Source organism: Monodelphis domestica, chromosome 1, assembly GCF_027887165.1.
Source record: "Monodelphis domestica isolate mMonDom1 chromosome 1, mMonDom1.pri, whole genome shotgun sequence".
Lineage (NCBI taxonomy): Eukaryota > Metazoa > Chordata > Mammalia > Didelphimorphia > Didelphidae > Monodelphis > Monodelphis domestica.
Genome location: NC_077227.1, coordinates 473,140,765 through 473,168,389, shown reverse-complemented (window position 1 = coordinate 473,168,389; position 27,625 = coordinate 473,140,765). Strand labels below are relative to the sequence as shown.

General features: G+C 36.9%; 2 protein-coding genes across 4 annotated transcripts; one reads left to right on the top strand and one right to left on the bottom strand.

The window, feature by feature from the left end:
• Positions 1 to 27: 27 nt before the first annotated feature.
• On the bottom strand, positions 28 to 12,481 carry ENTR1 (endosome associated trafficking regulator 1). 2 transcript variants are annotated; one of them, XM_007475315.3, is made up of 8 exons: positions 12,343 to 12,481; positions 9,838 to 9,953; positions 9,066 to 9,470; positions 8,562 to 8,635; positions 7,194 to 7,305; positions 4,914 to 4,976; positions 4,095 to 4,234; positions 28 to 331 (listed from the first exon to the last, which is right to left on the bottom strand). In XM_007475315.3, exons 1-8 carry the CDS (start codon positions 12,410 to 12,412, stop codon positions 214 to 216), a joined length of 1,098 nt encoding a protein of 365 aa, XP_007475377.1. In that variant the 5' UTR covers positions 12,413 to 12,481; the 3' UTR covers positions 28 to 213. The 2 variants fall into 2 exon arrangements, with proteins under 2 accessions (XP_007475377.1, XP_001372882.1); XM_001372845.5 differs by lacking the exon at positions 28 to 331 and adding an exon at positions 3,000 to 3,565.
• Positions 12,480 to 27,087, top strand: PMPCA (peptidase, mitochondrial processing subunit alpha). 2 transcript variants are annotated; one of them, XM_007475317.3, is made up of 13 exons: positions 12,480 to 12,856; positions 16,339 to 16,541; positions 16,797 to 16,876; positions 17,914 to 17,996; positions 19,071 to 19,165; positions 19,821 to 19,921; positions 20,788 to 21,051; positions 22,624 to 22,716; positions 22,805 to 22,923; positions 23,095 to 23,185; positions 23,812 to 23,874; positions 24,443 to 24,587; positions 25,836 to 27,087. In XM_007475317.3, the coding sequence occupies exons 1-13, from the start codon at positions 12,480 to 12,482 to the stop codon at positions 26,003 to 26,005; spliced, it is 1,884 nt and encodes a 627-aa protein (XP_007475379.3). In that variant the 3' UTR covers positions 26,006 to 27,087. The 2 variants fall into 2 exon arrangements, with proteins under 2 accessions (XP_007475379.3, XP_016279772.1); XM_016424286.2 differs by lacking the exons at positions 12,480 to 12,856; positions 16,339 to 16,541 and having other exon boundaries at positions 16,821 to 16,876; positions 17,914 to 18,000.
• The last annotated feature ends 538 nt before the right edge of the window (positions 27,088 to 27,625 follow it).

The following is a 27,625-nucleotide window of genomic DNA, read 5'->3' as shown; positions in this document are numbered from 1 at the left end:
AGAGGGTACGGGAAAGGCTAAGGACACTTAAATGCTTCAAGAACTATAATTTCATTAGTTTGGGTACTTCTATCAACAATGCAAAGCCATTCTATAATTTAGTATTCGTGGGGAGCTGCTTTGGCTGAAAAATTATTCATCCTGCCGTCATTCTGTTGATGAGCCTCTCCAAACCGAACTAGACTGGTGCTGGAACAAGACACCTGTAGTCCATCACTGGGCCCACGTCCCCAACACTTTCCAGCTTGAAAAAACTGCTGTCACAGATGCCACAGCCTTCAAGAATTCAGGATCACCTCCATGCCATCCATGATGAGCCATTAGAGTAGGACTTTAGTGGAGAGAAAGGAAAAGGTGAGGTTAACAAAAAAATGTAGGTAGGCTTGGGGTGTTGAAGAAAAAATATTAATACCAATACTGTACTAAGACTTAGGCTTAAGGCTTATAGAAATCATTTAATTCAACATTAATCAGTAACTGAGCCATTTCTAGTTTGGAGAGATGTCCAATCAGGCATATTCCCCCACACACTCAAGTATGACTGCCACAAGATTTCAAATAATATAATAATCTTGTACTAGGAAAAGATATCGAAAAATATAGCTTAACATTCTAAAATTGAGCAAAAAAAGTTTACTATTGCATTCCTCCTGAACTACTATACTCCTGGAATTAAACTAAGTGGCCAGTTCTCTTTCATAGTTATTGGAATCCTTTCCAAATAGAGACAAGTTGGAGCTAGCTAGTATATCACTGTAATGGTAAAAGGCCACAGATGAGTCAATGACCAAAATACTTTGGAGGCAGGGACAGCAATGATTCTTAAGATTATTCTTTGTTTAAAAGATATGGTACCACCCTTAATTCATTTCCCTAAGAAAAGCTATTCAGCCACCTTTACAACAGGTAGCAAATAGTACTTTTTGACATCTTCAATTTGTTATAAGCAAGATTATAAATATGCTTCTACAAGGGTCGAGTTCTATTAGGACTAGGATGATGATGCTCCTGGGAGAGGAGGGAGGTTTTCCCAGAAGCAAAAAATGTCAAAGCTAAACATGATCCTAAGGAGGTAGCTTAGCATAGTGGTTAGACTATATCCATAGTGAATATTCTTAGGAACCAGAAGACCTGGTTCCTGATCTCAACTTGACACATTGGTAACAGCTAGATTTATATAGTGTTTCATTAGCTGTGACATTGAACAAATCACTTAACTAGTTAGTAGAGATGGGTTGGAACCCAGGTCTTCTGACTCCAAATCAAGTACTTCCTTCTATGAGTTTCCTTCATTGTAAGTTATCTAAAGGTCTTTTGGGGGTTCTTAAGGGATATGACCAGAAACAATCTTGCAAGGATTCAAATGGGGCTTAATAAATATTTGTTGATTGACTAACAGTGATAGTAATTTGTCTCTGAAATCTGCTGACCTGGCAAACTTTTGCTGACTGCATTGTGGGGAGAGTAGAGATTAGTATTTGGTGTTAATGGGGCCTGTTAGAAAACCATTCTATAGTTACCATTACTACTTATCTCTTGCTAACTGTAGCCCTGTAATTCCTGTCTACTCCTATATAGAAGTCTGTGAGCCTGAAGTTCTTTCCAATGTAAGATAACTGAAGAGACATCCCATTACCACCACAATGCAGGATGTTCTTAGAAAAATACCAAACTAAACATCTGAAAACAAGAAATATATGGCAACCGTATAATAAAAGGTTGCATTATAACTTTCACATAATCTCACTGTCAGTAAGAAGTCGGTGTAAATAGCAAAGGTACTATCCCTTTTTACAAATGGGGAATAAGAATCCAAAAAGTTAAAGCATTATTTAAGATTGTACTTTTTAGTACCCCAAGAACTCAAGTCTCCTAGTCTCTGGTTCAGTGCTTTTCCCACTAGACATACTGTAAGAGACAGAAGTCTATTTTGATAAAAGCAGCAGATTATATTTTAACAGTTGTATCCATCAGATTAGGTGGTCTGTACTCTGTATTCAAGCAGACAGGGTACTTTGACTGGCATTTCTGCAAACCAAAATTATAATGCCTAGCAGCAGTGTGCATTTTACAAATTTCTTGTTTGAAACCCAATTTTTTTATCCTCAGGAAGATCAATATGATCTGTAAGAATCAAAATTGCAAAAAGTTATCTACATGGTACTAAAAAAAAGGACACCATCAAGGCTTAGGCATCCACAGATGGGCCAATTAGCTTCACTATTTAATAATTGCAGATTATATCCCCTTAATATCTGCCAGTTGTCTAGCAGATTCACCCTGCTGGTCCCAAGCATCAGGCAGCCTGCCAACAAATAAGTGTATAACTGATTTGGTTTTTTAAAAAATCAGCTGAAAGGGAATACCCTGCTGGTGATGAAATAGTAATATGTTTTGGAAATGAAGGGCTGCTGATTTTGCAAGAAATGAAGTTACAATCACATCCTATTTTAGCAAACACAAAAGTTGTCACATTATACAGGTCAAAAAAACTACAATTTATTTAAAAAAAAAACAACACTTAACAATAAACAGCAAAAGACCTATAGAATTTCAGTGCCCTTATCCAAATCACAGAAAAATTCTGGAAAGGCACTTTCCCATGCCAACCTGGAATTATCTTAAAACCTTTGCATCCTAAATTTTGCTGCATAAAAGTGATTTGAAAAAGCTAAGCAATACACTACAGCAGGAGAGTTGGTATTTAAATATTAAGCCAGGAAAAAAGATACACTTCATGAGTTTAACACTGGAATATTAACAATTCCTGCAGCAAACTTAGTGAATCTGAAAGAACTTGTAGCACTTTAATTGATTCTTATTACCTGTATCTATGGATATGTGTATGTGTGTGTATGTGTGTATATGTGTGTGTGTGTATTTTTTTTTTAAGCTATATTTCTTAAAGGCACAAGTGTGAACCTTCAAGTCTTTAGGAACACCAGGAGATATTTAAGAGGCACAGATTCTCTAGGCAAAAGTCAATAGTCTCTATTATGTACATTTTGTGTTATAATTTTTATTCTTTTTTTCTTTAAAGGAGTGCTAACAAATGACACTCAAATTGGGCTCAATCTTGCAATTAATATCCAGGAAATACTATAACAGACAGTAGAAAGCAATACTTATTCCAGAACTCATTTCCATGTTTAGAAAATTCCCTAAAAACATTAATTTCCCCCTTTCTTCTTCAACTGTTGGCAAGAGAATCTCTGTTTATTAGAATTAGTGAAAAATGACACTTTACCTAAAAGAGTTAATGTAAATCAAAGACGCACCTCAAGTCCAACAGTTACCACCCAACTGAGTTTTAAGGCTAATAACCATATTTTAGGTCATGAAATTTGTATTTCATGATAAATACTGAGGAAGACAACTGCATATTTAAAGACACAATTGTATTCCCCAAGTAAAGCAAGAAGTGATTTCAGCACTTAAGCAGAGCTTTAAGCCAGAAGACATTTCAGCGGTTTGTCAAGGCTCTTCTTTAATTTCAGAAATTCTGTCTATGGATTTAAGGATTTCAGCAACAAGATTCAATGTTTCAGCTCCAGAAAGCAACTGCCTAGAATGAAAACATAAACAAACATAAAATGTACAATTTTTCTCTCTTTACTTGATTGTAAGCTCCTTGAGGATAAATCTCATTCATCTTTAATTCTTCCATCATGGCAGAGCCCTGTATATAGTAGGCATGCAATAAATATTTGCAAAATTAATCAGCATGTCATTTACAATGCCCAACTGTAATCATAAAGATAGTAAAAGAAAGGCAGAGAATTCTATAATCCAAGAAAATAGATCAAGTAAAATAGAAAAAAATTTAGATTAGCTCATATTTGTTTTAAATAAAACCAATAAGATAAAATCATGGGCTCACTCAAAAAGATAACAACTATACTAGCTCTCTTTTCCTATGACTTAAAAAAAAAAAATCCATCTATTGAATACATCACAAGTGACAGGAAGAACAGTATCCTTCTTATTCCCATTAAGCTTGCACATCATACCAAGCTGTCCTAGGAAGATTTTTTTTTAATAACTGGATACCTCCCACCTGTAGCAATATTCCATATACCATACACAAAACTTACTTTATCGAACTATGTGCATTGTTCATGACAGCTCGGAGATTTTGCAAGGCAACATCTGTGTTTTGTTTAACTACTGTCAAATTGGAACATTGACCAGATCGCAGGGCTTCATTCTCTCTCTTTGAATTAGTAAGCTGAGCCTTTAGAAGAAAAAATATGTTCTAATTAAGATTAGTTAGTTCATAAGACATATGACAAAGTAAAACACTGGGGAAAAGGGCATTCATATGATAGTTTTCTCATTAGAAATCTCAAAATAGAGTTATCAGATGATAAAAATATGTCCCTATGTCTTACATTCTCCCTTTGAGTGATCTTTGGAACTCTTAGGCACATCCACATTCTACTCGAGTACACATTTTATTACCTCTACTAATTCGTAAGTTTTTTGAGGGTGGGGACTGTCTTTGTCATCTTTAAAGTAGCACAGTATAGTGACAAGAGCACTGATTTTAGGTTCAGAATCTCAATCCTGTCACTTATTGTCTGTGTGACCTTTCACAAGTTATTTGTTTTACAACTGTACATCTGTAAATTGTAAATAATACAGACGTGAGAGTATTAGTGTTATTTGTATCTCCTTCCCTACCTATATATTAGGTGCTTGATAAGTGTTGGTAGACCTGAATTTACTTAAGTAAAAATTAAAGTTATGGAATAATTGTAGGACTTATCCCCCATTCCTTTGAATTTGGTCCAAGAGTGAAGGAAAGGAAAGAGGAAAATGTTCATTTCCATGTTTTCTTTCTTGCATTGTTTTGTGGCATAGCATAGTGACACACAATATGCCTCCAGGGATGAAGTAAAAATGTAATTTACCTGGAGCATATTTATTTCCTGCTTCAGTTTTGTAACTTGATTTTCTGCCTTCACAGCCCGCTTCTGTTACAAAAAAACCACTGATATTATAATGGGAAATTCTAAAAGCCATTTAAAACAAAATGGTTATTAACTTATTTGTTCAACAAGCATTCATTGTCTACTATATGCCAAGCACTAGAAATAAAAACAACATGGTTGCCACTCTCAGGGAATTTATTCTATTGCGGGAAGTAAAATATACATTTAAAAAATTAAATACAAAATATATAAAAGCAATTTCCAAGAGGAGTCATTAGCAACTGGGGAGTATTAGGTTAGATTTCTAGAGGTGGCATTTGAGCTGAGCTTTGAAAGAAGTCAAGGGTTTCTACAGGTAGAGATGGTAGAGGGAAGCACAGGTCAGAGGGGGGAACAGTCTACAAAGGCACAAAAAGGGGAGATGGAATATCATGTGTATGAGGAACAGCAAGCTGTCTGAGTAGCTAGAATGCTGAGAGTATAAAGGCTGGCTGATTTCCAGATTGTGAAAGTCTAACTGAAGAGTAAGAGGGAATGGGTCCTGGAGCTTCTTGAGCAGAAAAAATGATATGGTCAGTCCCATGCCTTAGGAATTCCACTTTACTATCTATGTAAAGGATAGACTGGAAAAAGAGGCTGAAGGCACGTGGATCAATTAGGAGATTTATCGTAATAGTAAAAGTCAAGAAGTGGTAAGGGTCTGAACACGAGTGGTGGCTATATGACTGGAGAGAAGGGGTGGTACACTATAGAAATAATCAACAAGACTTGACCAATGATTGGATGTGAGGAATGAGAAAATTCAGAAGATAGGGCAATGAGGTAGCCCAATAGAAAGAGCACCAGGCCTGGTGTTGGGAGAATGTGGGTTCAAATCTGGCCTCAAGACACATTCTAGTTGTGGGACCCTGGGAAAGACATTTAACTCTGATTGACTAATCAGACTAATTGACTAATCTAATTGACTAATGGCCCTTGCCATTCTTTTCTCTTAGAATTGGTACTAAGACAGAAGGTTAAAAATGAAAAAAGTTTTGATAATGCTAGTTATGTGCAAATTTGATAAAGTTTCCTAAGCAATTTAATATGGTTTCTCCTTATATGTCCACACAGTTGGTTATATCTGTAAGGAAATGGAAGCCTACTGTTTTATTACTGGCTTACTAGAACACCTGAATATTCTTAGCAACCAAATTTTGGGAAAAGTTAAATTTGCAAGCTCTTTACCCAGGAAATTAATTGCCTGTGAAATAATCTCAACTGTCAAAAAAAGGTATTATAGGTCTTTGAAAGCAAAAGCCTTGGCTTTAACATGTTTTCCAGTCCTTGATGCTTAAAAAATGCTTGTAGAATCATGTTCATTTCCCATGAGCATTTATCACAATAGAAGTAATTAAGCATCAAAATAATATATGTTGCAGGTTAATACCAAACTGTCGGCTTATTAATTTTCAAACTAAAATAGTTAAGTAAAATTGATATTTTTCCCACAAAACCCTCTAAAAGAAGTTTATACACTTAAAATATAGGCAGTCCATGCAATTTTCTAGGCATTGACCTTAAGAGTTCCTTTCCAAATTGCCTACCCATAGAAGGAACTATTTTTAAAACATTCCAAATAGGCATTTATCACTGTCTGAGAACTTCTAATGACAAGATATTCATTTCTTGTTCATTCCATTCTGGAATAGCTTGGATTATGAGAAAATTCTAACTTCTATCAAGCAGAAATGTTGAAACCTTTATTAATAGATCCTACTCCTGCCCTAGTAAGCTTAGACAGGAGAAGCCAACTCTTGTATTCTGCAGGCATCTTGAATGGTCAAACATAGTTCTCTTATCACCTTTCCCCAAAAATCTGATATACAAGATCCTATTTTTAACCTATTTTACATATGGATATTGTAAGTCAAGTGAACTACAAAAAGTTATGTAAAATCTAGGGGAGTACCTGGCACATTTTGCTAGAATTTCATTGACATAAAGGACTTCCAATAAGGAAACTCCCATAATATGTGCAAATAAGGCACCCACTCAGCAACTCTGGGACATTAAGTAGAAAGTGTTTTGCCAAGTACAACTAGTAACATAAGCAATAGTAGGGTTGAACAAAAGTCACAAAATATTGAGATGATGCTAGATCTATCTTCTAGTTGACAGATAATAATTCATTCCTCCAAAGTAATTTTCTTAGCATGCCCATCTACCTTACAGAATCCAAAAAAATAAATTCAAAGAAAATTTAAAAAAAATTTTTACAGTCATCAACTCGAGATTCTTTTCCACTTGTTGTACCACCGATTCAAGATCATGATAGTCGCTTTCCTCTTTTATCATTTTTGCTTCTAATTTCCGTTCAAGTGTTCTTACCCTTATTGGGACAAGGAAAAAATGGGTTATTTTATTGACTATTGTTCATTCAAAAAGGTTCTTCAATAAAACTGAAGTTTTTCAAAGAGTATTTAACATAATGGGATAATTGTAGCACACTAACTATTAGGAGAATTACTGGATCACAAATAATTTATTAGCATCATTTAATTAAAAAGAAAGCTGATTACTATTTTAAGAGTGCAAAGTTTGGGGACAGCTTGGTGGTCAGTGGATTGAGAGCCAGGCCTAGAGACAGGAGGTCCTAGGTTCAAATCTGACCTCTGACACTTCCCAGCTGTGTGACCCTAGGCAAGTCACTTAATCCCCATTGCCTAATCCTTACCATTCTTCTGCCTTGGAACCAATACACAGTATTGATTCAAAGACGAAAAGTAAGGATTAAAAAAGAGTGCAAAGTTCTTTACATATATCTCATAGCTTCTCATACCAACCTTGTGATCCCCACTTTAGAAATGAGAAAATAGAGCCTCGGAGAGTTTAAGTGACTTGATCAGAGTGACATTGTGCTCCAAAGAAGATTTGGAAAAAGATAAAGTATATCTAGTCAAAGAACAGGAGTTCAAATCCTTGTTCTGCCACTTACACTTTCTATGTAAAATTGGGAAAGCCATGTAACCTTTGGGGCCTCAGTTTCTTCATCTGTAAAATGAAGAACTTAAGACTACATGCATTCTAAAATACCGTCTTGTTCTAACTTGAAGACCCTCAGATTGCTCTGAGTCCAAATCCATTGTCTCTCCACTCTGCATAATGCCTCTTGTTTAGTCAGTTTGTCCTGACAATTTTATTATTTAAGGAGTGAAATGTTTATTTCTAATACTATCTGACATTTATGTACTGCTTTAAAGTTTGTAACACACTATACACATTGTCATTTGGGCGAAATAGATATTGCAGGTTTATTAAATGTTCCCATTTTACGGAAGAGAAAATGGGGTTCTGCAAGGTCTCATAGGTAGTAGCAGACCTAGGACTGGAACTCCTGTGTTGTTAACTCCAAGCCTAGCACTTTATCTACTCTGCCATGCTACATTTCACACAGTACCTCTATTAAATAATTCAACAAAAAAACTGTATAAAGAATTCCACAGGAAATCTTATAACTGAAAGGAAATGTATCATGTTATCCCTTGGAATGTGGACTGTAACAGCAAAGCTATTGCCATCATTTACATAAATCAATACTTTAGAAAGAGATATGAAACTCATATTTCTGAATATAAGTGTACATACATTTCTGTCTGAGATTCAGAGAAGTTCTGAATCTCACTAATTTTTCTTCTTAGCTTAGAGTTTTCTTCTTTAAGCTGCAGAAAAAGAAAATTGAAATTAGAAACTCAAGGTTATAAATTGGTAAATAACCTGCACACAGTCAAGAAATTTCTTATTTATAAAGGCAAAAAATCTAAGACAGTATATCAAGATGGTTAGGTTTTTAAGATGTTTTATCCAAACATGACAGAAGTATTCTACTATACTCACATCTCCTGTACTTGCATTCATTACACAGTACTGTTTAAAGCAGCTGTATTCATATCTGTGTGGTGAGCAACACCAATATAACTAGCCATAGTAACCATCAACAAGCTGCAGCAGCACATCAGGGCTGACTGTGTCCTTTACTCCAAAGGCATAGAGGCCATTAGGAAAGCAAGATCACTAGTTTTTCTCCATGAGAAACTTCCCAAGATATTTGAGATTTATCAGGTAGGTGAAGACTATTCCATCCACACTTACTGTTTCATAGTTTATCTGCAGTGACCGAAAATGCCTATCTCCCAAGTATTCCCCATGACCAGCAAATTCTTTGTTTGTGTTGTTCACTTGAGATGAAGGAGAAATACATGGGTCACTTTCACTTAAGGTCCATGGAGCTAGAGACTCGATGCCTGACAGATCAGATGGATTGGAAAAAAAGGAAATATATGAACTACGTGGTGATGTGCTAGTAGCAAGTCTAGAAGCATGAGTTTGTTCCATGGCAGATGGCAGATAAGTTCCACTCCAGTTATCATCATCTTCATCTTCTTCCAACAAATCTCCAGCACCAGTTGGATCTTGAAAAAAAGGTTCCTCATAGTCTAAACCATATTTAGAAGTTAGGCAATTATTTTCAAGTCCTAATGTATGTCTTGTAGATTCCTAAAGAAGAAGAAAATCAAAAGTTACAACAAAGAGTTTCTTTATTAGTCTAGGTTAATAATAGTGGGTTAATAATTTTTGCAGTCTTGTTCAATGTAGTTTTGATTTCAGAATTATAACAAAATACCTCACTTCCTTTAAAAAAAGGTAAGTTGAGAAGGTATATGGAACACTAGAAGAATATATCACCTGCATGTGGCATTACTGTAAAACTTATCTAAAATGAGTTATATGAATCAGTTTTATGGCAACATTGCCACCAAGCTATTCTGTGATTAACAACATCCTAAGGGAAAACATAAGCCAGTCCAGAAAAATGAGATTTTTTTTCTCCTTATTGATCTTCATTACAATCCCTTTAATTTACCTTAGTGTAAATTCTAGCATTGGTTGCCTCCTCTTTGGACAGGCCAAGGTTCTTGGTTTTCAGAAATTCTTTAAAGGAAAATGGATTTGCCTCATCCAGATCTTCAAGATTATCTTCTAAAATAAGAAAATAGTATTTCATAAATGCTTAAGTCATTTAGTGATATCAAAAGGAAACTTTCCTTTTAGTTTTTAATAAGCAATATTTTATCTAATCCAAACTTAGAACACCACACTCCATATTGACCCAGGATAACTGATTTTATCAAGTGTTGAACTGAAGTGAACTAAGGTGCCATTAAAACATAAGAAACTTAAAACTTAGTAGCAAGAAGACACCTCTACAAGTAACTCTGTTCTAAATTCTATCATTCTTTTTCCTTTACCTTAGAGGACTTTACCTGACAACTGTCTCAAATTTCCATATCTACTTTGTGACTTGCTTCACTTTTCTACCTTCTAACTTCTTTCACTCTCCTATATATAAACAGTACTATCTTGATTTCCAGAACCTCCTAAGCTCTGTTGCCTCTTCATTAACTTCCCTCTAGTTTTTCTATGCATTTTTGTCAACTGACACATCTCCAATCTTGTTTTCCTTATCCTTCCTTCCTCAATCCAAGATCTAATCTTCAATTCTTTTTTTTTGTTAAGAGTCTAGTTCCGCATTATACACAGAGACTGATACACTATGGTACAATGGAATGTAATGGACTTCTCTACTAGCAGCAACACAATGACCCAGGACAATTCTGAGAGACTTATGAGAAAGAATGCTATCCACATCCAGAAGAACAACTGTGGGAGTAAAAACATAGAAGAAAAACAACTGCTTGATCACATGGGTTGATGGGTATATGGTTAGGGATGTAGACCCTAAAGGAGCACCCTAGTGCAATTATCAATAATATGGAAATCAGTCTTGATCAATGACACATATAAAACCCAGTGGAATTGTGCATCGGCGGGGGGAAGAACATGAATCGTGTAAGCATGGAAAAATATTCTAAATTAATTAACAATTTTCAATTTAAAAAAAAGTCTAGCTCCATCCCACTCCTGACTTGGGATACTCCACCCTCCCTCCCCAAGTGTTGAAGGCTCATTTATTTAGTCATCCACACCTGCTTTTTCATTTTCCCACCTCTATACTTTTGCCCATGCCTTTCTCCTCCTGCTTGTCTGGCCCTATGCAAATTCTACCCATATTTCAAGGCCTAAATCAAATCTCCCTTTATCCTTCCCAGATCTCACCACTTCACAGCATCTCTTCTAAGTGTTTCACTGAGTATCTACATAGCACTAGGTGAAGAGGATAAAAATGGAAAAGACACAGTCCCAAGAGTTTAGTTGGGGGAATAAAGTAAAAAGGTAAAAAATGTAACATGTCACAAAAGTGCTTCAGGATTAGTGCTATAGAATAAGTTCCTTGATAGCAGAGACAGTATGTTACCCAGAGTAGCCTCTGCTAAGGTAAATGTTTGAGTCACAGCTGCAATTACATGGTATACATTAAAGATTAAATAATACAAGAGATGTCGTGAACCAATACCTGATAAGCCAAATGGGAAGTTTAAGTGCTCTATTCCTTCTTAAGTTCCATGTAGCATAGGGCACACAACAGGAACTCAAATGACTACAACATAAGTCACAATTCAATTTGAACATTTATTGAGTACACCCATTTGAAAGACCCGAATGCATAAGTGTGGTGGGGATTAAAAGGTAACTAGCCTAGAAAGCTTGAGTTTAATTCACAGTTCTGTCACCAACTACTTATGGGATGTTTTTCCTCCTGATTTTCCCGTCCTATCAAAGAAAGGGATTGGGTCTAGATTTTTCTAAGTTCCTTTCATTAAAGGGTGATTCTGTGGCCCTGTACGGACTATTAGAGGGCAATGAACTGATTGCAAAGCCCAGAGGGTTAGGCTGATTATGGCTTCAGAGATGGGTGCTTCCAATTAATACTAGTAGCAATCTAGGCAAATCCTTTGCCTGTTCTGGGCCTCAATTTCCCCATTTGTACAGTGGTTGGGACTTTAGAGTCCCTTACACGCTAAATGATTCTGTGATTCAATACTAAGATGCAAAATTAAGGGGCAAAGGGAAAGCTTAGTTAGGAGTTAAGAGAAATGTCTTTTAAATTAGGCAAGCCCGGTCCCCTCACCAGCTGTTTCCTCTTACATAAAATGGGCTTTCGCCAACACTGGGTCTATAAAATAACTTGCAATCCCGGTGGATAACTTCTCACTCACTTAATCAGACGACAAAGTTGGGTTAGGCCTTGAGCTGTTAGGAACCAGGCCAGCTCCCCGACTCCCCCACCCCCGGAGGAGGGGCGTCCCAGTTTGGGCCAATCTTGAACCTCAATTTTCATGTCTTTACTAGGCGGAGATTGGCTAGATAATCTCTTAAGCACTCTTTCTTACAGCGCTAGCTCCTAAGGCAAAGCATTCGTCGCCACAGTCGGGAAGAGGCTCTGCCAGTCTCGGTCGCTAGGTCTCACCGTCCTGAATGACGAGGGTCCGGGCTCGGGAAAGCGGAGTGAGCCCCGTGCGGCGGGTGTAGCCGGACATCCCCGAACGGCCTCGCTTCTGCCCGCGGAAGGGGCCAGACCTCCACTACCTGGGCAGCGACGGTTCCATGTCTCAGCTCAGCCCCTTTCGGCTCAGCTCAGCTCGCCTTGGCTCCGCCCGGTTCAGATACCCTCGGCTCCTGCCCAGGGTCGGGCCCTCCTCCTGCCTCCTCCCCCTTTCCCCTCCGCGGTTCCCCGCGCGCGCGCGGCCGCTTCCGCTCCGCCCACCGGGCGCCGGAAGCGCGTTCTTGACCCGCGCAGCGGCGGCGGCGAAGGCCGCCGCGGTCAGACCTTGGGGGCGTGGCCAAGAGGGGCGGGGAAGCGGAAGTGACCGCAGAAGCGCTGGGCGGAGGCTCAAGATGGCGGCGGCGGTGGGGTCCATAACCGGAGCTGCTGGAGGGGTCGTGTTGCGTGGAAGGAGCGTCTGGGGTCGCTCTCGCTTGAGGTGAGAGGGATGAGGCTGAAGGACTGACAGACAGATGGAGAAGCCAGGGCCAAGAGTGGGGGAAGATTAGGGCTACCTGGCCCAGTCTCGGGCACCTCGGGTGAGACTGACGGAGACTCCTATGGGAGGCTCCCTTCTAAGGACTCGGCCAGTACCTACAGCCTCACTCCTGGCGCTCGTGGCGCAGCCCTCTGGAATCTCTATCATTCTCTGCCTGCCAGCGGTCGTTTCATCCATTCCCCTTCTCTGGGCCGGCCATCGGACCAATCAGAGCCGTTTCCACAGGAAGTGGGCACATGGGAAACCGAGACCTTGCTGTATGACCATGTGCAAAGTCTTAGATGTGGGACTGGGCGAACTGTAAAAGACGCCCGTATTTAACAGAGGAGAAAACTTGATTATGTGTGTGGCTAACGCGACTTACCCATAGTTGCTCTTAGATATATTTCAATTCTTCGTTCGGTGCCTTGAAGATTAAGCTTCCCTGTAAACATGCAGTTTTTCAAGCAGTATGCTGCTAGTCTTTTCACATTGAAAGCCTCCGTGAGTCCATAAGGACCGGGTTCAGATAACAAAAATGAGGCACTCCATCTACCAGAGTATACCATCACATGCCCTGTGCTTTCTCATTTTCTTGTCATTATTTGATTCTTTCTGCCTAGAATGGCTTTCCTATCTTTATCCATACCTCTTTCAGAAGAACTGGTAATACTATATATTGCTTGCAACCCCCTGTAAACGACGTCAGTTCCCCTACCTTCGTGCTTTTACTTAAAATTCTCTAAACTTGAAATATTCTTCTTTGCCCTTCCTGTTTGTGCTGGAGCCCATCTTCCTAAAGTCCGGGTTAAAAGTCATCTTCTCCATGGAGACTTTCTTTATTCTTCCTCAGGTGGTATAGTGTCACACACCTGGGACTTTTTTTTTTTTTTAGTTTTAGACTTTTCCAGATTTTTTTCCAGGTACTGTGCATTATTATTATTATTTAATGTGACTTATTTCAATAATAGACTGTAAACGAATCTATATGTGATATAGACCATGTGGTGTTTAAACTTTGTATCTCCCAGGACCCAGTTTAGTATTAATAGCACACACAATAGGTGATTTGTAAATGTTTGTTGAGTTAAATTGAACCAAAAAGAGCTGGACTAGATGATTTACCTGGTTCCTTCCAGCTATAAAAGGCTCTGATTCCTTCTTCCTTGATTTCTACTGGTTGTCTTGGAATTGAAGCAGGGTACAAATATTTTTGTCATAAAAGCCTTCCTATTTCTTCCACATATATGTGTCTTTCCTTAGTTGGATTCACAGATGACATTCCTACTGTTATTACTCCTGAGGATTTTGTCCCCATGACTGGGGAGCCAGTAGATTGATTAATGACTTTTTTTCATCTTGGACATGAGCTGTGCAATCTCTTCTTTAAATGAGTTGTTGTTCACTCTGTACTTTTATGACCTGAATCAAGAACTATGTGGCTTGATCAGCCCTGTAAGCCTTCTCTGATGCCCATATGCCAGAAATTCTCAGAGGCAGTCAGCTTTTCTTCTAAGACTGTGCTGGCAACTAAGATAAAAAGACTTTATCTAGCCATCATCCCACACAGGTCTTTAGGCAAACCCATATGTCATAAGAGCATTGGAACTATAAACAACCTAGTGAATTCCTTGCCCAATGCCCTCACTTTTAAACAGAAAAAAACCTTGAGGCGTTGGTGGGTAAATTGATGACTAAATGTAATACAGCAGATTAGTAGCAGAGCTATGACTTGACTCTAAAGTTTCTGGTGTCTAAACTATTACCCTTTTCACTATGCTACTTTCCTTATTTCTCTCAGGAATACCAGTCAACTTGAACTTATGTATAGAGTCATAGATATTAGAGAATTCTCACCCACCAGATGTTGCTGGAGGGGACTGCAGCATAATTTGGTTCCCTTTGATTTTTCATTGTATGTCATCACAGGACAGTCAAAAGTTCTATTTGAAATCATAGTATCATAGCTCTGGTACTGGAAATGACATCATAGGCTATGTAGTCTTAACTCTAAAATGAAGAAGAAACTCAGATCTGGGGAAGTTAGAGACTTACATATTCTCTTTATAACCAACATAGAAGTATGTTTTGTATGATAATATATGTATAATCCAGATCAAATTACTTACCATTTCTGAGGAAAGAGGTAAGGAAGGGAATTTTGGATCTTATATCAATTTGGATCTTATAATTTTGAGAAATGTATGTTGAAAATTAAAAAACAATGAAATTCCACTGGAGCTTCAATAGGGCCCAGAGCATCTAGGTGGTGCAGTGGATAGATATATAGATATAGTACCCAGCATAGTTTCAGGAAGATTCTTCCTGAGTTCAAATATGTCCTCAGACAGTAACAGTGTGACCCTGGGCAAGTCTCACTTAACCACATTAGCCTCAGTTTCCTCATCTGTAAAATGAATTGGAGAAGGAAATGGCAAGCCACTCTAGTAACTTTGCCAAGAAAATCCCAAATAGGGTCATAAAGAGTTGGACATGACTCAAAAAACAACTGAACGAGAGGTGTGGTCACAACTCTTTTAGAATTGTCATTTTGACAGCTCTATGGAATATGGGTTGTAGTGAAGAGAGAAAGGAAACAGACACTGTATCTCCTACCTGACTGAGTGGTCATCTGGCTTTTGTTTGAAGATCTTCCATGAGGTAGAATCTATTTCCTCTCTATACAACCCAGTTCAATTTTGGAGAGCTCTGTTGTCTTTCTTTACATCAAGCCTAAATGTGTCCTTTTGCAACTTCACCCATTGCTTTTGCCCTACAGGGCCAAGTAGAACGAATCTAATCATTTTTCTTGTCCTACTCTTCAGATACTTGAATGTAACTATTATCTTTCCCTTAAGTATTCACTTCTGCTTGCTAAATACCTCTGGTTTTTTATACTGATCTCCATACAGCATTAACTCAGTACCCTTGTTTTGGTTTGCCTTCCTGAACATTCTCCTGCTTATCAAGTGTCTTTCCAAAAGCATGGCACCAAGGACATGGTACTCCAGATACGTTCCTCTGACTCCAAATCCATTGTTGTTTGCACAATGCCTCAAAAAACCCACCAATTTAATTTATATCATGCATTTCAACTTACAAGGCATTTTTCCCATAATGACTTTAACAAGTACCATCCCATTTCAAGGGTGAAGAAACTGAGGTTCTCTCTAGAAGTGAACTGACCTGCTCATGGTGATTATTCTTAAGTGCAAGAGCTGGGATTTAAACTTAGGTTGCCTGATTCCTGGACTAGTAATCTTTCCCTTAGGATACAAATATGTGTGTGATACTCTAGAAAGAAAGATCTTGGTCGTGCATACATCTTAACCATCTATCAAGGTGACTATCACTGGTTATCTGTTTATCAACAGATCTGGTTTATCAACTATCACTGGTTATCAAGAGTGACTGTTTTAATTGAGCATGCATCACTGTTTTAGGTTTGGACTGACTACGTACAGACGGTTTAGTAGTGGCAGTGCGTACCCCAACATTCCTCTCTCTTCTCCTCTACCTGGAGTGCCCAAACCTGTTTTTGCAACAGTAGATGGACAGGAAAAATTTGAAACCAAAGTCACAACTCTGGAGAATGGACTTCGTGTGGCATCCCAAAATAAATTTGGACAATTTTGTACAGTAGGAAGTAAGTACATTGGCTGTTCAGTGGCCAATTGTTTGCCTCATTTAATTTGTACATAAATGTCTTTTACTAGTAAACAGTTAATTGTATAGACTATATATCTTATATACTGGACATTGTAATGATGGAAAGGTTTGTTTTATTTAGACATAGTTAAAGTCATTAGTTATTTTATAAAATAGGTTAAATGATAGCACTCTCATTTGTTCAATCTAGAAAATCTCATTTAACTTGTTAATTTTCTTTTTCTATTATCAGTTCTAATTAATTCAGGATCAAGACATGAAGCAAAATATGTTGGTGGAATTGCTCACTTTCTGGAAAAACTGGCATTTTCGGTCAGTATCTGGCTTGTGATTTGGAAGAATGTGCTTATAAAAGGTTATTGAGTAGATAGTCTGCTTATGAAGCCCTCCTCACCTCATATTTTGATCATTACAATTGCCTCCTAATTGGTCTTCCTCCTTTAAGTCTCTTCTCTCTCCAATCCCTCCTAAACCAAGCTGCCAAATGATTTGCCCTAAAGTGTAAGTCTGATTGTATCCTACTCAATAAATTCCAGTGGTCCCCTGTTGCCTCCAATAGAAGCTTATGTTTGGCTTTAACTCTTTACAACATGGGCGCTGGCCTACTTTTCTAATCTTAATATATACACTCTTCTCCTCACATTCTGTAGGCCAACCAAAATTTACTAATCCCTCACACATTACCTATCTCCTGTATCTGTGCCTCTGCACTGGCTGTCCCCTGTACCTGGAATTGATTTCCTTTTTATGTCAACCTCTTAGAATTCTTGATTTCCTTTAAAACCACTAAAGTACTATATTCCTCATGAAGCCTTCCTTAATTCTCCCTCTTCCCCCAACTTCTAGTTCTCTCCCCCTTGCACCCCCTGCTCTTAAAATGATCTAGCATTCATTTTGTACATAATCTACTTATAATCATATATGTTTGTGTTGTCTTCAGAATATAAGGGAAACACCTTGAGGGAAGAGACCATTTCAATTTTGCCTTTCTGTCCCCAGGGCCTGGCATAGAGCTTTACCATAGATTAGGCACCTCCTAAATGCTTGCCATTTGTTGATTTTTCAAGCCAGACTTCATGATTACTATAGAAACAGTAAAGAAGCAATATTAATAACTAAAAACAACCTTGGTGAAATAGGAGGGATACATTTCAACAGAATTTTTACCTCAGCAAAGAAAGCCAAAGGAAATCATTAAAGAAACCAAATTAACACAAAATAACCAAATAACACAAAAAAGAGGACTTTTTAAGCAGTTTAGCTGGAGATGCTTATTTTTAGGTGCTTTGAAATTAAAAGTAGATTGTTTTTTAAAATTTGAACTCACAAGGAATTTTTTTTTACCCTAGTCTACTGCCAGATTTGGCAGCAAAGATGAAATTCTCCTTACCTTGGAAAAGCATGGGGGCATTTGTGATTGCCAGACATCAAGGTATGTCAGCTGTTTGCCTAAAATACTTTTTTTTTAAAGGGATTACTTTTTAACACAGCTCATTTTTTACATAAAAGATACTTCTCAAAAATTTCCCAAACATTCCCTTCAAAGCACTTTCCCTTAAAACTATTAAGCAATGTTGCTTAATAGCATGAGATACTGATATGCCATCTTTTTTTACTTTTATAGTTTACTACTTATTAACAGAAAAATTAGCTGCTTTTAAATAATGCTTTTGTTTCATTTTTGATAATGATAAGATCATAGATTTAGAGCTAGATGAAACTACAAAGGTCATAATTTTGGTCATCATTCAAACTATACAAGGAACTTCTTTGTATAGTACTCTGGAAGATGCCACAAGGTTTTTACAAAGTAAGATGAAGTTACTGCCTAAATTACAATTTTTGTAAGCTAGGAGAGACAAAATGGTAATAACATATCTCTATGGAAAATAGAATGCTATATATTAGTGAGCTCAAATATATAGAGCAAGAGAGAAATTATAAGGTGGTTTCAGCATATCAAAATCAGTTTTTCCTGGTTAAACCTTCAGTGACTCTCCGCTGCCTATGTGATAAAATTTATACTCAAACTGAACATTTATATTCAAATACTTTTAAAAATTTGGTTTCTTCCCTTCTGTCTTTACCTATCCTTGCTCTGTGGCAAGAACTTTACACTCAGCCAAATTTGTCAGTTCACTGTCTCCTCGACTGCTCTAGGTTCCTTCAGTTCTGGTTTGCATTTCTCTTTCTCTCCTCCTCTTAGCACCTACTACATGGATGGAGCATATCTTCCATAAATGTTTAGCAGTAAAATTTTAAGGTACAGAATAAAAATGCCTGGGTTGATAGGAAGGAACAAGAAAGTTCCAGTGTTCATAAAACTATCATCAGTATTTACTGACTCTGTTTTGACCCAATAAATAATAATTTTATGACTGAGAATGAGACTTTTCCACAGAAATAGTAACTTCCCTTTAGGATGTTTCAGCCTAAGTGACAGGACTTTTTAAAAAAGCAAACATAACCATCCAGATTTATAAGAGTCATTTGTTATTTTTTTCAGGGATACTACCATGTATGCAGTATCTGCTGATACAAAAGGATTGGATACTGTGGTTGGCTTATTAGCTGATGTAGTGTTGCAACCAAAGTTATCAGGTATGAATTGTTCAAACTTTTTTTTTAACCCTTACCTAGTATCTTAGAGTATTGATTCCAATTAACTACCATTGCCTATAGCCCTTACCTCTCTTCTACTTCAGAATACATAGTATAGACTTTTCTTCCTAGTTATTGAGCCTGTGTGTGTGTAAAGAATTTCCACAGCACTGAAATTATAGATCCTTGATATGTTGACAGGATCGATCCTTTTGTTGACCATTGCTACTTAATGTACTAAAGTGCACAACACTTTAAAAGATTTTCTCATTCTTTATTTCACTTAAGCCTTTGATAATCCCATGAAATAGGCTGAAAGATAATATCCTAAATTCTAGATGAGGAAAGTGAGGCAGATAGAAGTTGACTTAGTTGTGGTCATTTAGGTGGATAGGGACAGAGCTAGAAGTAGAATATGTCCCAGTTCCCTCCTTTTCACCTGATACCACATTAAGTATTTTCTGATCGTCTGTGTCTAGAGCACATAGAAATATAGTTGGAGGAGGCAGAAATTAAATAATGTGTTGTTTTGACTATTTTTAATACTATGTTCCTTTGTTCCTTGACTCAAATGAGTAAGCTTCACACTTTTGTGTCTTTTCTTGGCTAGGGGGATAGTGGCTCTTATGCTTTGGATTTTTTGGTGTTTTTGTAGATGAAGAAATTGAAATGACTCGAATGGCTGTCCAGTTTGAATTAGAGGACCTAAATATGAGGCCTGATCCAGAGCCACTACTCACAGAAATGATTCATGAAGTAAGATAAGCCATGGTTGGTTTAGACCCATCATCTATTTCTGTTGTTAGCACCAAAAGACAACTCCCTACCCCCAGGTTTTTACCTGTTAATTCATCCACACAAATGAACCCATTACAAATCTGTTATCATTGTATATGAAAGCAAAACTTCCTTAGAATTAGTTATACAACTTATAAATCTTGTGTGAATATATATCTTATATATAAAAAGGTTAAAGACTTCCTATATTTGTCTTTTAAAATACCTCCTTCAAAAAATGTGTAGTTTTAACATTTTCACCTGGAGAGGTAGATTTAATCATTATATTGATAACACATGCCAAAAACTTTCTAGATGCCTCATCTAGAATCTAGAAAATGGAATTCTCAGAAGTTATTGCAATGGAAATTGAGCTTTAACTGATCACACTGAGTGAAAAGGATATACATATACATATACAGGCCTTCCAATAGAATACTTATGTGTTTTCCTGTAAAGACCAAACCAGCTAAATTCAGAGACAATTATCACCTGAAGGTTGATTGCTAAGTGATCAATATTTTTTGGCCCCACCAACACATGAAGACTGTCTTCCAAGACATGGAAAAAGAGAATAAAATCTGGGCTTTGCATAGGTGAAAGGAGTCTTATGCCATCATGGATTCTTGAACTATTAACTGTACATAAGTAGGTGATTGCACTTTTATTAGTTAGATACTTCTAAATATAGTTTATATACTAGAAATAGGTAGGCAATGATAAACATGTAATGTTTTCTCAAATTCATTGTAATGATAAAAGTCAGAGCAAGGTTAATGTTTATTTTGACATTTGGACAAATGCAAAATTCTTTCCTATTCAGTTCTTCATGCTTCTCTTATCAGGCTGCATACAGGGAAAATACAGTAGGCTTGCACCGTTTTTGTCCAGCAGAAAATATTCCCAAAATTGATCAAAAAGTACTCCATTCATACCTGAGAAACTACTACACTCCTGACCGCATGGTACTGGCTGGTGTAGGGATTGAACATGAGCAATTGGTGGAGTGTGCCAGAAAATATCTCCTTGGAACAGATCCAGTTTGGAGTAGTGGGCAGGCCAAGGATGTTGACAGATCTATTGCACAGTATACCGGAGGGATTATCAAGGTAATGCCAAGCCCAAGTGAACTATTAAAGCCCTTTGGGGGGGGGGGGGGGGAACTACTTTCAGTGACATCATAAAGCTTTTTAATTGTATTCTGATTTAGATTACTTAAAAAAAAATTTTTTTTAACCTTTACCTTCCATCTTGGAATCAATAGTGTATATTGGTTCCAAAGCAGGAAGAATGGCAAGGGCTATAGGCAATGAGAGTTAAGTGACTTGCCTAGGGTCACACAGCTAGTAAGTGTCTGGGGCCAGATTTAAACCTAGGCCTGGCTCTCAATCCACCAAACTACCCAGCTGCCCCCTAGATTACTTTTAAATATTTATTACTAATGGATTGAAAATTGAGGTAGTAGAATATAAGCATAGAATGCTGCATGCATTCTTAGGCTCAGTCACTGCACTGAATAATAAAACGTATTTTGCCAAACTGTTTTTCTTGGTTATAGGGAATGGTTTAATTCTGGGGAAGGATGTAGAAGAAAGTAGCTAGATATAGCTGTAATATGAAAACAAAAGGCATCAGTAAAACTAAGGAAATTTTATAAAAAGAATTAAAAATTAGATTCCACCTTTGGAAGTTAATTCAATAGATTTAGTTGACATTTTACTCAGGATTAAAATTTGTTACAGACACTTGGAAAAGTGTTTACTTGCAGTATTAATGATGAAGCTACTATTGCTGGTTACATATGTACATACTTTAGTTTATAAAGGACTTTCACATTTGTCATAAACCCTGTGGTGTGAACAGGCTTTTATAAATGCGGAAACTGAAGCTAGACAGCTATTCGGTATTCTAGGTGACCCTAGAACTTAGGTCTCCTGACCTCTAATCCAAGACTCTTTCCATCATACTATTATTTAGCTAAGTCTTTTTTTTCCCTAACCTTTTACCTTCTGTCTTAGAATCAATACTAAATATTGGTTCCAATGCAGAAGAGTGGGATGGCTTAGGCAATTGGTGTTAAATGACTTGCCCTGAGATCTAAAAAACACTATCCACAAACAGAGGATAAACTGTGAGAGTAAAAACACCGAAGAAATGCAACTGCTTGACTACAGGGGTGGAGGGGAAATGACAGCTCTAAATGAACACTCTAATGCAAATACCAACAACACGGAAATGGGTTCGAGTCAAGAACACATGTGATACACAGTGGAATCATGCGTCGGCTAGGGCGGGGGGAGGGGGGCAGGAAAAGAAAATGATTTTTGTTTCCAATGAATAATGTTTGGAAATGACCGAATAAAATAATGTTTAAAAAAAAAATGACTTGCCCTGAGTCACACAGCTAGGAAGTGTCTGAGTTCAGATTTGAACCCAGGATCTTCAGTCTTAGCTCTCTATATTGATAAGTTGTTGTTCTTTTTAATAGAGGCTTAAAAGTTTTTTAAGTTTAATTTGAGTATATTTACTGAAGTTTGCTAATGTCTAGAAAAAAAAAAAACTGTTTCAACTTATATCTGTTTAAACTGGCTCAGATGATGAGCATTGTATTTGCTACCTCTTGTTTGTAAGACCCAGTTGTTCAGGTGTGCTGGGCTCATTTTTACTTCTGTTCATTGCAGATAGAAAGAGACATGTCAGATGTGAGTCTGGGGCCCACACCAATTCCTGAACTCACACATATCATGATAGGCTTGGAGAGCTGTTCTTTTTTGGTAAGTGTTAAGTAGGACCATGCCTGATTTTATGCTGTTTAATGTTTAATCTACTCAATAACATGGTTCTTTTTTCTGTGATCTGCAGGAGGAAGATTTCATCCCCTTTGCAGTGCTAAACATGATGATGGGAGGAGGAGGTTCTTTTTCAGCTGGTGGACCAGGAAAGGGAATGTTTACCAGACTCTATCTCAATGTGCTAAACAGGTTGGTGGGAATCTTAGAAAACAGTTTTTTTCAAGGATCTTAAGCCAAAGTAAACCATTGCATTTTAGGATACCCATGATACCTTGGAGGTTTTGTTTTTCTTATACCCACGTTTTATGTTTGGCAAGAAAAGCCATCCACTCAGGTTAAAATTTGAGTTTTTGTTTATAGGCACCATTGGATGTACAATGCAACCTCCTATCACCACAGTTATGAAGATACAGGTCTCTTGTGTATTCATGCCAGTGCTGATCCTAGACAGGTAACTGGTAGTTCATTTGTCATTTCTAAAATAAAGCCTTTAGTAAAGTCTCTGAGGTTTATCTTATTAATTAGTTAATTTTTTATTAATTTTAATTTTATTTATTCATTTATCTTCATTAAATTCACTAATTTAATTTAGGCAGCCAAATTCATTAAATGTTAAAGTACATTATTCAATATATATATGATCTGCTTTCAGCTTTCCTAGGGAGTCCCTTAGAAATACAGTAAAGCAGCTGTGCTGTAATGGAAAAAACACTGAATTTGGGAATATAAAGACCTAGATTTGATTGCTGGCTCCGCCATTTATTAGCTTTGTGACCTTAGACAAATTATTGAACGTCATTGTGTCTTAACAATGTCTTAAATATGTTAGATAAGACTGATAATATATGGAGAGCATGTGTATATGTATGTGCACACTTATAGAGTAGTTTGATTATTATATGAGATTATATATTTTGACATGGTGCTTTGTAAACTGTAATACTGTACAAATGTTAGTTATCACAATGAGAAGCTAAACATTTAGATTGCATTTAAGAATGTTATTGAGATGATCCAGCTAGTTAAAGAACAAACCATTGCTTTTTAATGAGTATCTCCAATATAATCTTTTTTTAGGTTCGAGAAATGGTAGAGATCATTACAAGGGAATTTATTTCAATGGGTGGAGCTGTGGGTGAGGTAAGCTAATGCTTTTCTCTATATCTTGCAGTTGGAAGAGTCAGCTACAACATCTTAGCTACTTTCAACCCTGAAGGCAAAACATTGTTCTTACTATCTCAAAAACATTGCTCAATTTAAGTATTAAATGGAAATAAGGGGTAGGTAGCAGAGGGGTTGAAGTACAATTGGAATTTGAGATTCAGAGTTCAGGATTATGGAGGTATTTTGGTAGGAGTGATAATGAGAATTAAGATATAACCGTATTTGATGTGGAATAAAGTTAAAGGTCATAGGAATTGATGCCAAGATATTTGAGGAAGTATCAATGTAAATGGAAAGATATTACCAAAATTTGTTAAAAGAGAAAAAAACCTGTCTTGGTTTTGTAAACATGGACATTGGTGAAATCAGTCTCACCTTTTCCTGATTTTTAACTTAGGAAAACATTCCATCTTCTGAGGATTTTGTGGTCATGCTTATTCTCAATTATAGACATAAGTGAATAGAAAAAGTTGATTGCATTCAGTATTGTTTATAAACTTAAACATAGCTTATATTCTTGTAAAATGGTTATTTAAACCTCCAGGTGGAGCTTGAGAGAGCCAAGACACAACTTATGTCAATGCTCATGATGAACCTAGAATCCAGACCTGTAATTTTTGAGGATGTAGGGAGGCAGGTGCTGGCAACAAACTCCAGAAAACTACCTCATGAATTGTGTGCTCTCATTCGTGAGTATTACATGTTATATGTGTTACATTCAGCAATTATGTTGACTCAAAGGATTATAACAGAGTCATTGTTGTCATACTAATTACTTCATTTTTTAAAAACCCTTACCTTCCATCTTAGGATCAATACTGTGTAATGATGCTAAGGCAGAAGAGCAGTAAGGCTAGGCAGTGGGGGTTAAGTGACTTGCCCAGGGTCACATAACTGGTAAGTGTCCAGAAACAGATTTGAATCCAGGACCTCCTATCTGTAGGCCTGGCTCTCAATCCACTGAGCCACCTAGCTGTCTTTTAATTTGCCTTTAAATAAAGAACTTAGATGATTTTTCATCCTCATAATCTTAAAAAAAATATTAGTGGAGTACCTACTATGTGCAGAACTCATCACCAGAAAACTTTATATTATTTAAGCATTTTATTGAGTCACATTAACCCTTATATCACTCAAGGGATTGAAGGTTGTCGCTTTGAGATGGTAAAAAAAAACCTTCATAACGTATATGGAGTAAAAGTGGTTGTTGTCCAGTCATTTTAGTTATGGCTGACTCTATATGACCTCATTTGGCATTTTCTTGGTAAAGATCCTGAAGTGGTTTGCCATTTCTTTCTCCTGTTCATTTTCTGAACTGAGGCACATAGTTAAATGACTTGCCTGGGGTCATAATTGATAGTAAGTATCTGGAGGCCAAATTTGAATTTGGGAAGATGAGTGCCTGACTCCAGACCTGGCTTTCTATCCACTGTGCCACTTGGCTGCCATGAGTTTAAAGGTAGATTTTAATTAGAACAGGAAAGAGCTCCAGCTTTCCCAACTGTCCAAACCCCTTTTTGACCAATTCATTGTAGCACAAGCAACTCTTAGCTGCTTTTTTTTTTTTAACCCTTACCTTCTGTCTTAGAATTAATTCTGAGCATTGGTTCAAAGGCAGAAGAGTGGTAAGGGGTAGGCAGTTGGGATTAAGTGATTTACCCAAGGTCACACAGCTAGGAAGGGTCTGAGGCCAAATTTAAATTCAGGACCTCCCATCCTCAGGCCTGGTTCTCTGTCTACTGAGCCACCCAAATGCCCCTCTTAGCTGCCTCTTAACCCATGGAAATTCTCATCTCTCTCTTAGTTGGATCTTTGTGTATTCTTTATTTGTTGTCCTCAAAATGAATTTCATCTTGAAAATAGCAGCTCTAGTTTTTAAGCCAAAGTATATTCAGATCAAAGTAGTTTTCAGGATTCCTTGTTTTCCTCTGTTCTAGGTAATGTGAAGTCAGATGATATCAGACGAGTAGCTGCTAAGATGCTTCGGGGTAAGCCTGCAGTTGCTGCCCTGGGAGACTTGACAGATCTGCCCACATATGAACACATTCAAGCAGCACTAGCTAGTAAAGATGGAAGACTGCCAAGAATGTACAGGCTTTTCCGATAAGGAACTGATGAAGCTTAAGCCAGCCCAAGAATCCAGGGGAGCATGGTTTTTACATATTATTTGTGGAAATGTTGTAATTTAGTATGAAAAAAATTTTTTTTTTATTATACAGAATAAAACAAATGAGACTTAAACCTTTCCAGACCACACAACTTAAGTATAACTCCCTCAAGATTAATTGTGATGGCCATTGGAATAAATGTTTGTTTAATAACCTAAATGCATAATGCTTTCTTTCTGTATGGCAAAGAAGCGGTTGCTAATAGCTAAAAGTAATCTCTGATGGTAGAGATGAATCAGTATTTATTTAACTTTAATCTTGTTCTTTTAAATGATTGATGTCTTGAATCAGGTAAGAAGAGTATGGCTTTTCCAATCTAATGGATCTTGGTGATGATAATGAGACACAATTCTTCCACTTCATCAGTAAGCATGCAAACAAATCCCTTAACTAAGAAAGTATAGCCAAAGTTAGTCCACATTCTTGGGAACTAACCTCAGAAGAGCCTATAGCTTTCCTAGGACTTCATAGGCAATGGATAAGTGAAGACTTTTTTTCTTGGTTTCCTTGAAACTGCCTTGTTTGACCCAAACATTAGCAAATCTGTTCAGAATAATTTAAGCCTGGTTAGAATAGTATGTTACTAAATATATATAATTAGTAAATCTAATCTGGATATTTTAAACCTGGATAGTAGCATGATTTGTAAGAAAAGTAAACTTTTAATTAAAAGACTTAGGACAGCTATAGGAATCATTGGTAATATATTATCAGGAGAAAGAATTGTAGTAAATGTTTGTGCAACTTTTATATTTGAAATATATTAAAAAAAAACAGAATGGCTGATTGAAATAGCAAACACTGTGCTAAACTCTAATGTACATGGCATTCAAAATGAAATGATGATCAAGGAGAAGTATTTTGTTGTTCTGTAAAACAGAATGGACCCTCGAACATTTTTACTAATAGTTAGAAAGCCTGACTCTTTGAAAGCTTTCTGAATTGGTATAGCCAGTCATGCTAATTTGTCTCATCTGTGGTTGACATTTCAAGGAAATAAAATAAAGATTTTTTTAAATGACTAATGCTAAGTAATCTATATTTTGCTTAAAATTATCCTTTTGGCCACGTATTCTGTTTATAATGTTCTAGAGGGTCAGGGACCAATTTTTTGTAATCAAGTCTTTGCAATGAAATCTGTAATCCCCTCTTCCACAATAACCCATTTACCCCATAGAAAAAGGGGGCCGATTGGTTATATCTACATAAAATTTTAACTGGGGTATTCTTTTAATATCAGGTCTTATGCCACACATAATAGGAAGCAAAACTTTTAAATCACATAGTAGATACATACAATGTGTGGATTTTACAGTTGCTAGAAATGTTTGTGTATTGTTTTAATTTTTAACTTAAACACATGAGAGCGTTTCCATATACACAATGGAATATCAAAAGGATTTTATTTTTTCCCCTCAAGTGTAAAAACAGTTTCTAATAGTTTTCAAAGAATACTGAGTTTCAAATTCTATCCTCACTGAAGTAAGCAGTCTCATAGATTTTACATGTGCAATGATGTAGAACATTTTTCAATATTAATCTTCCATAATTAATTTTCT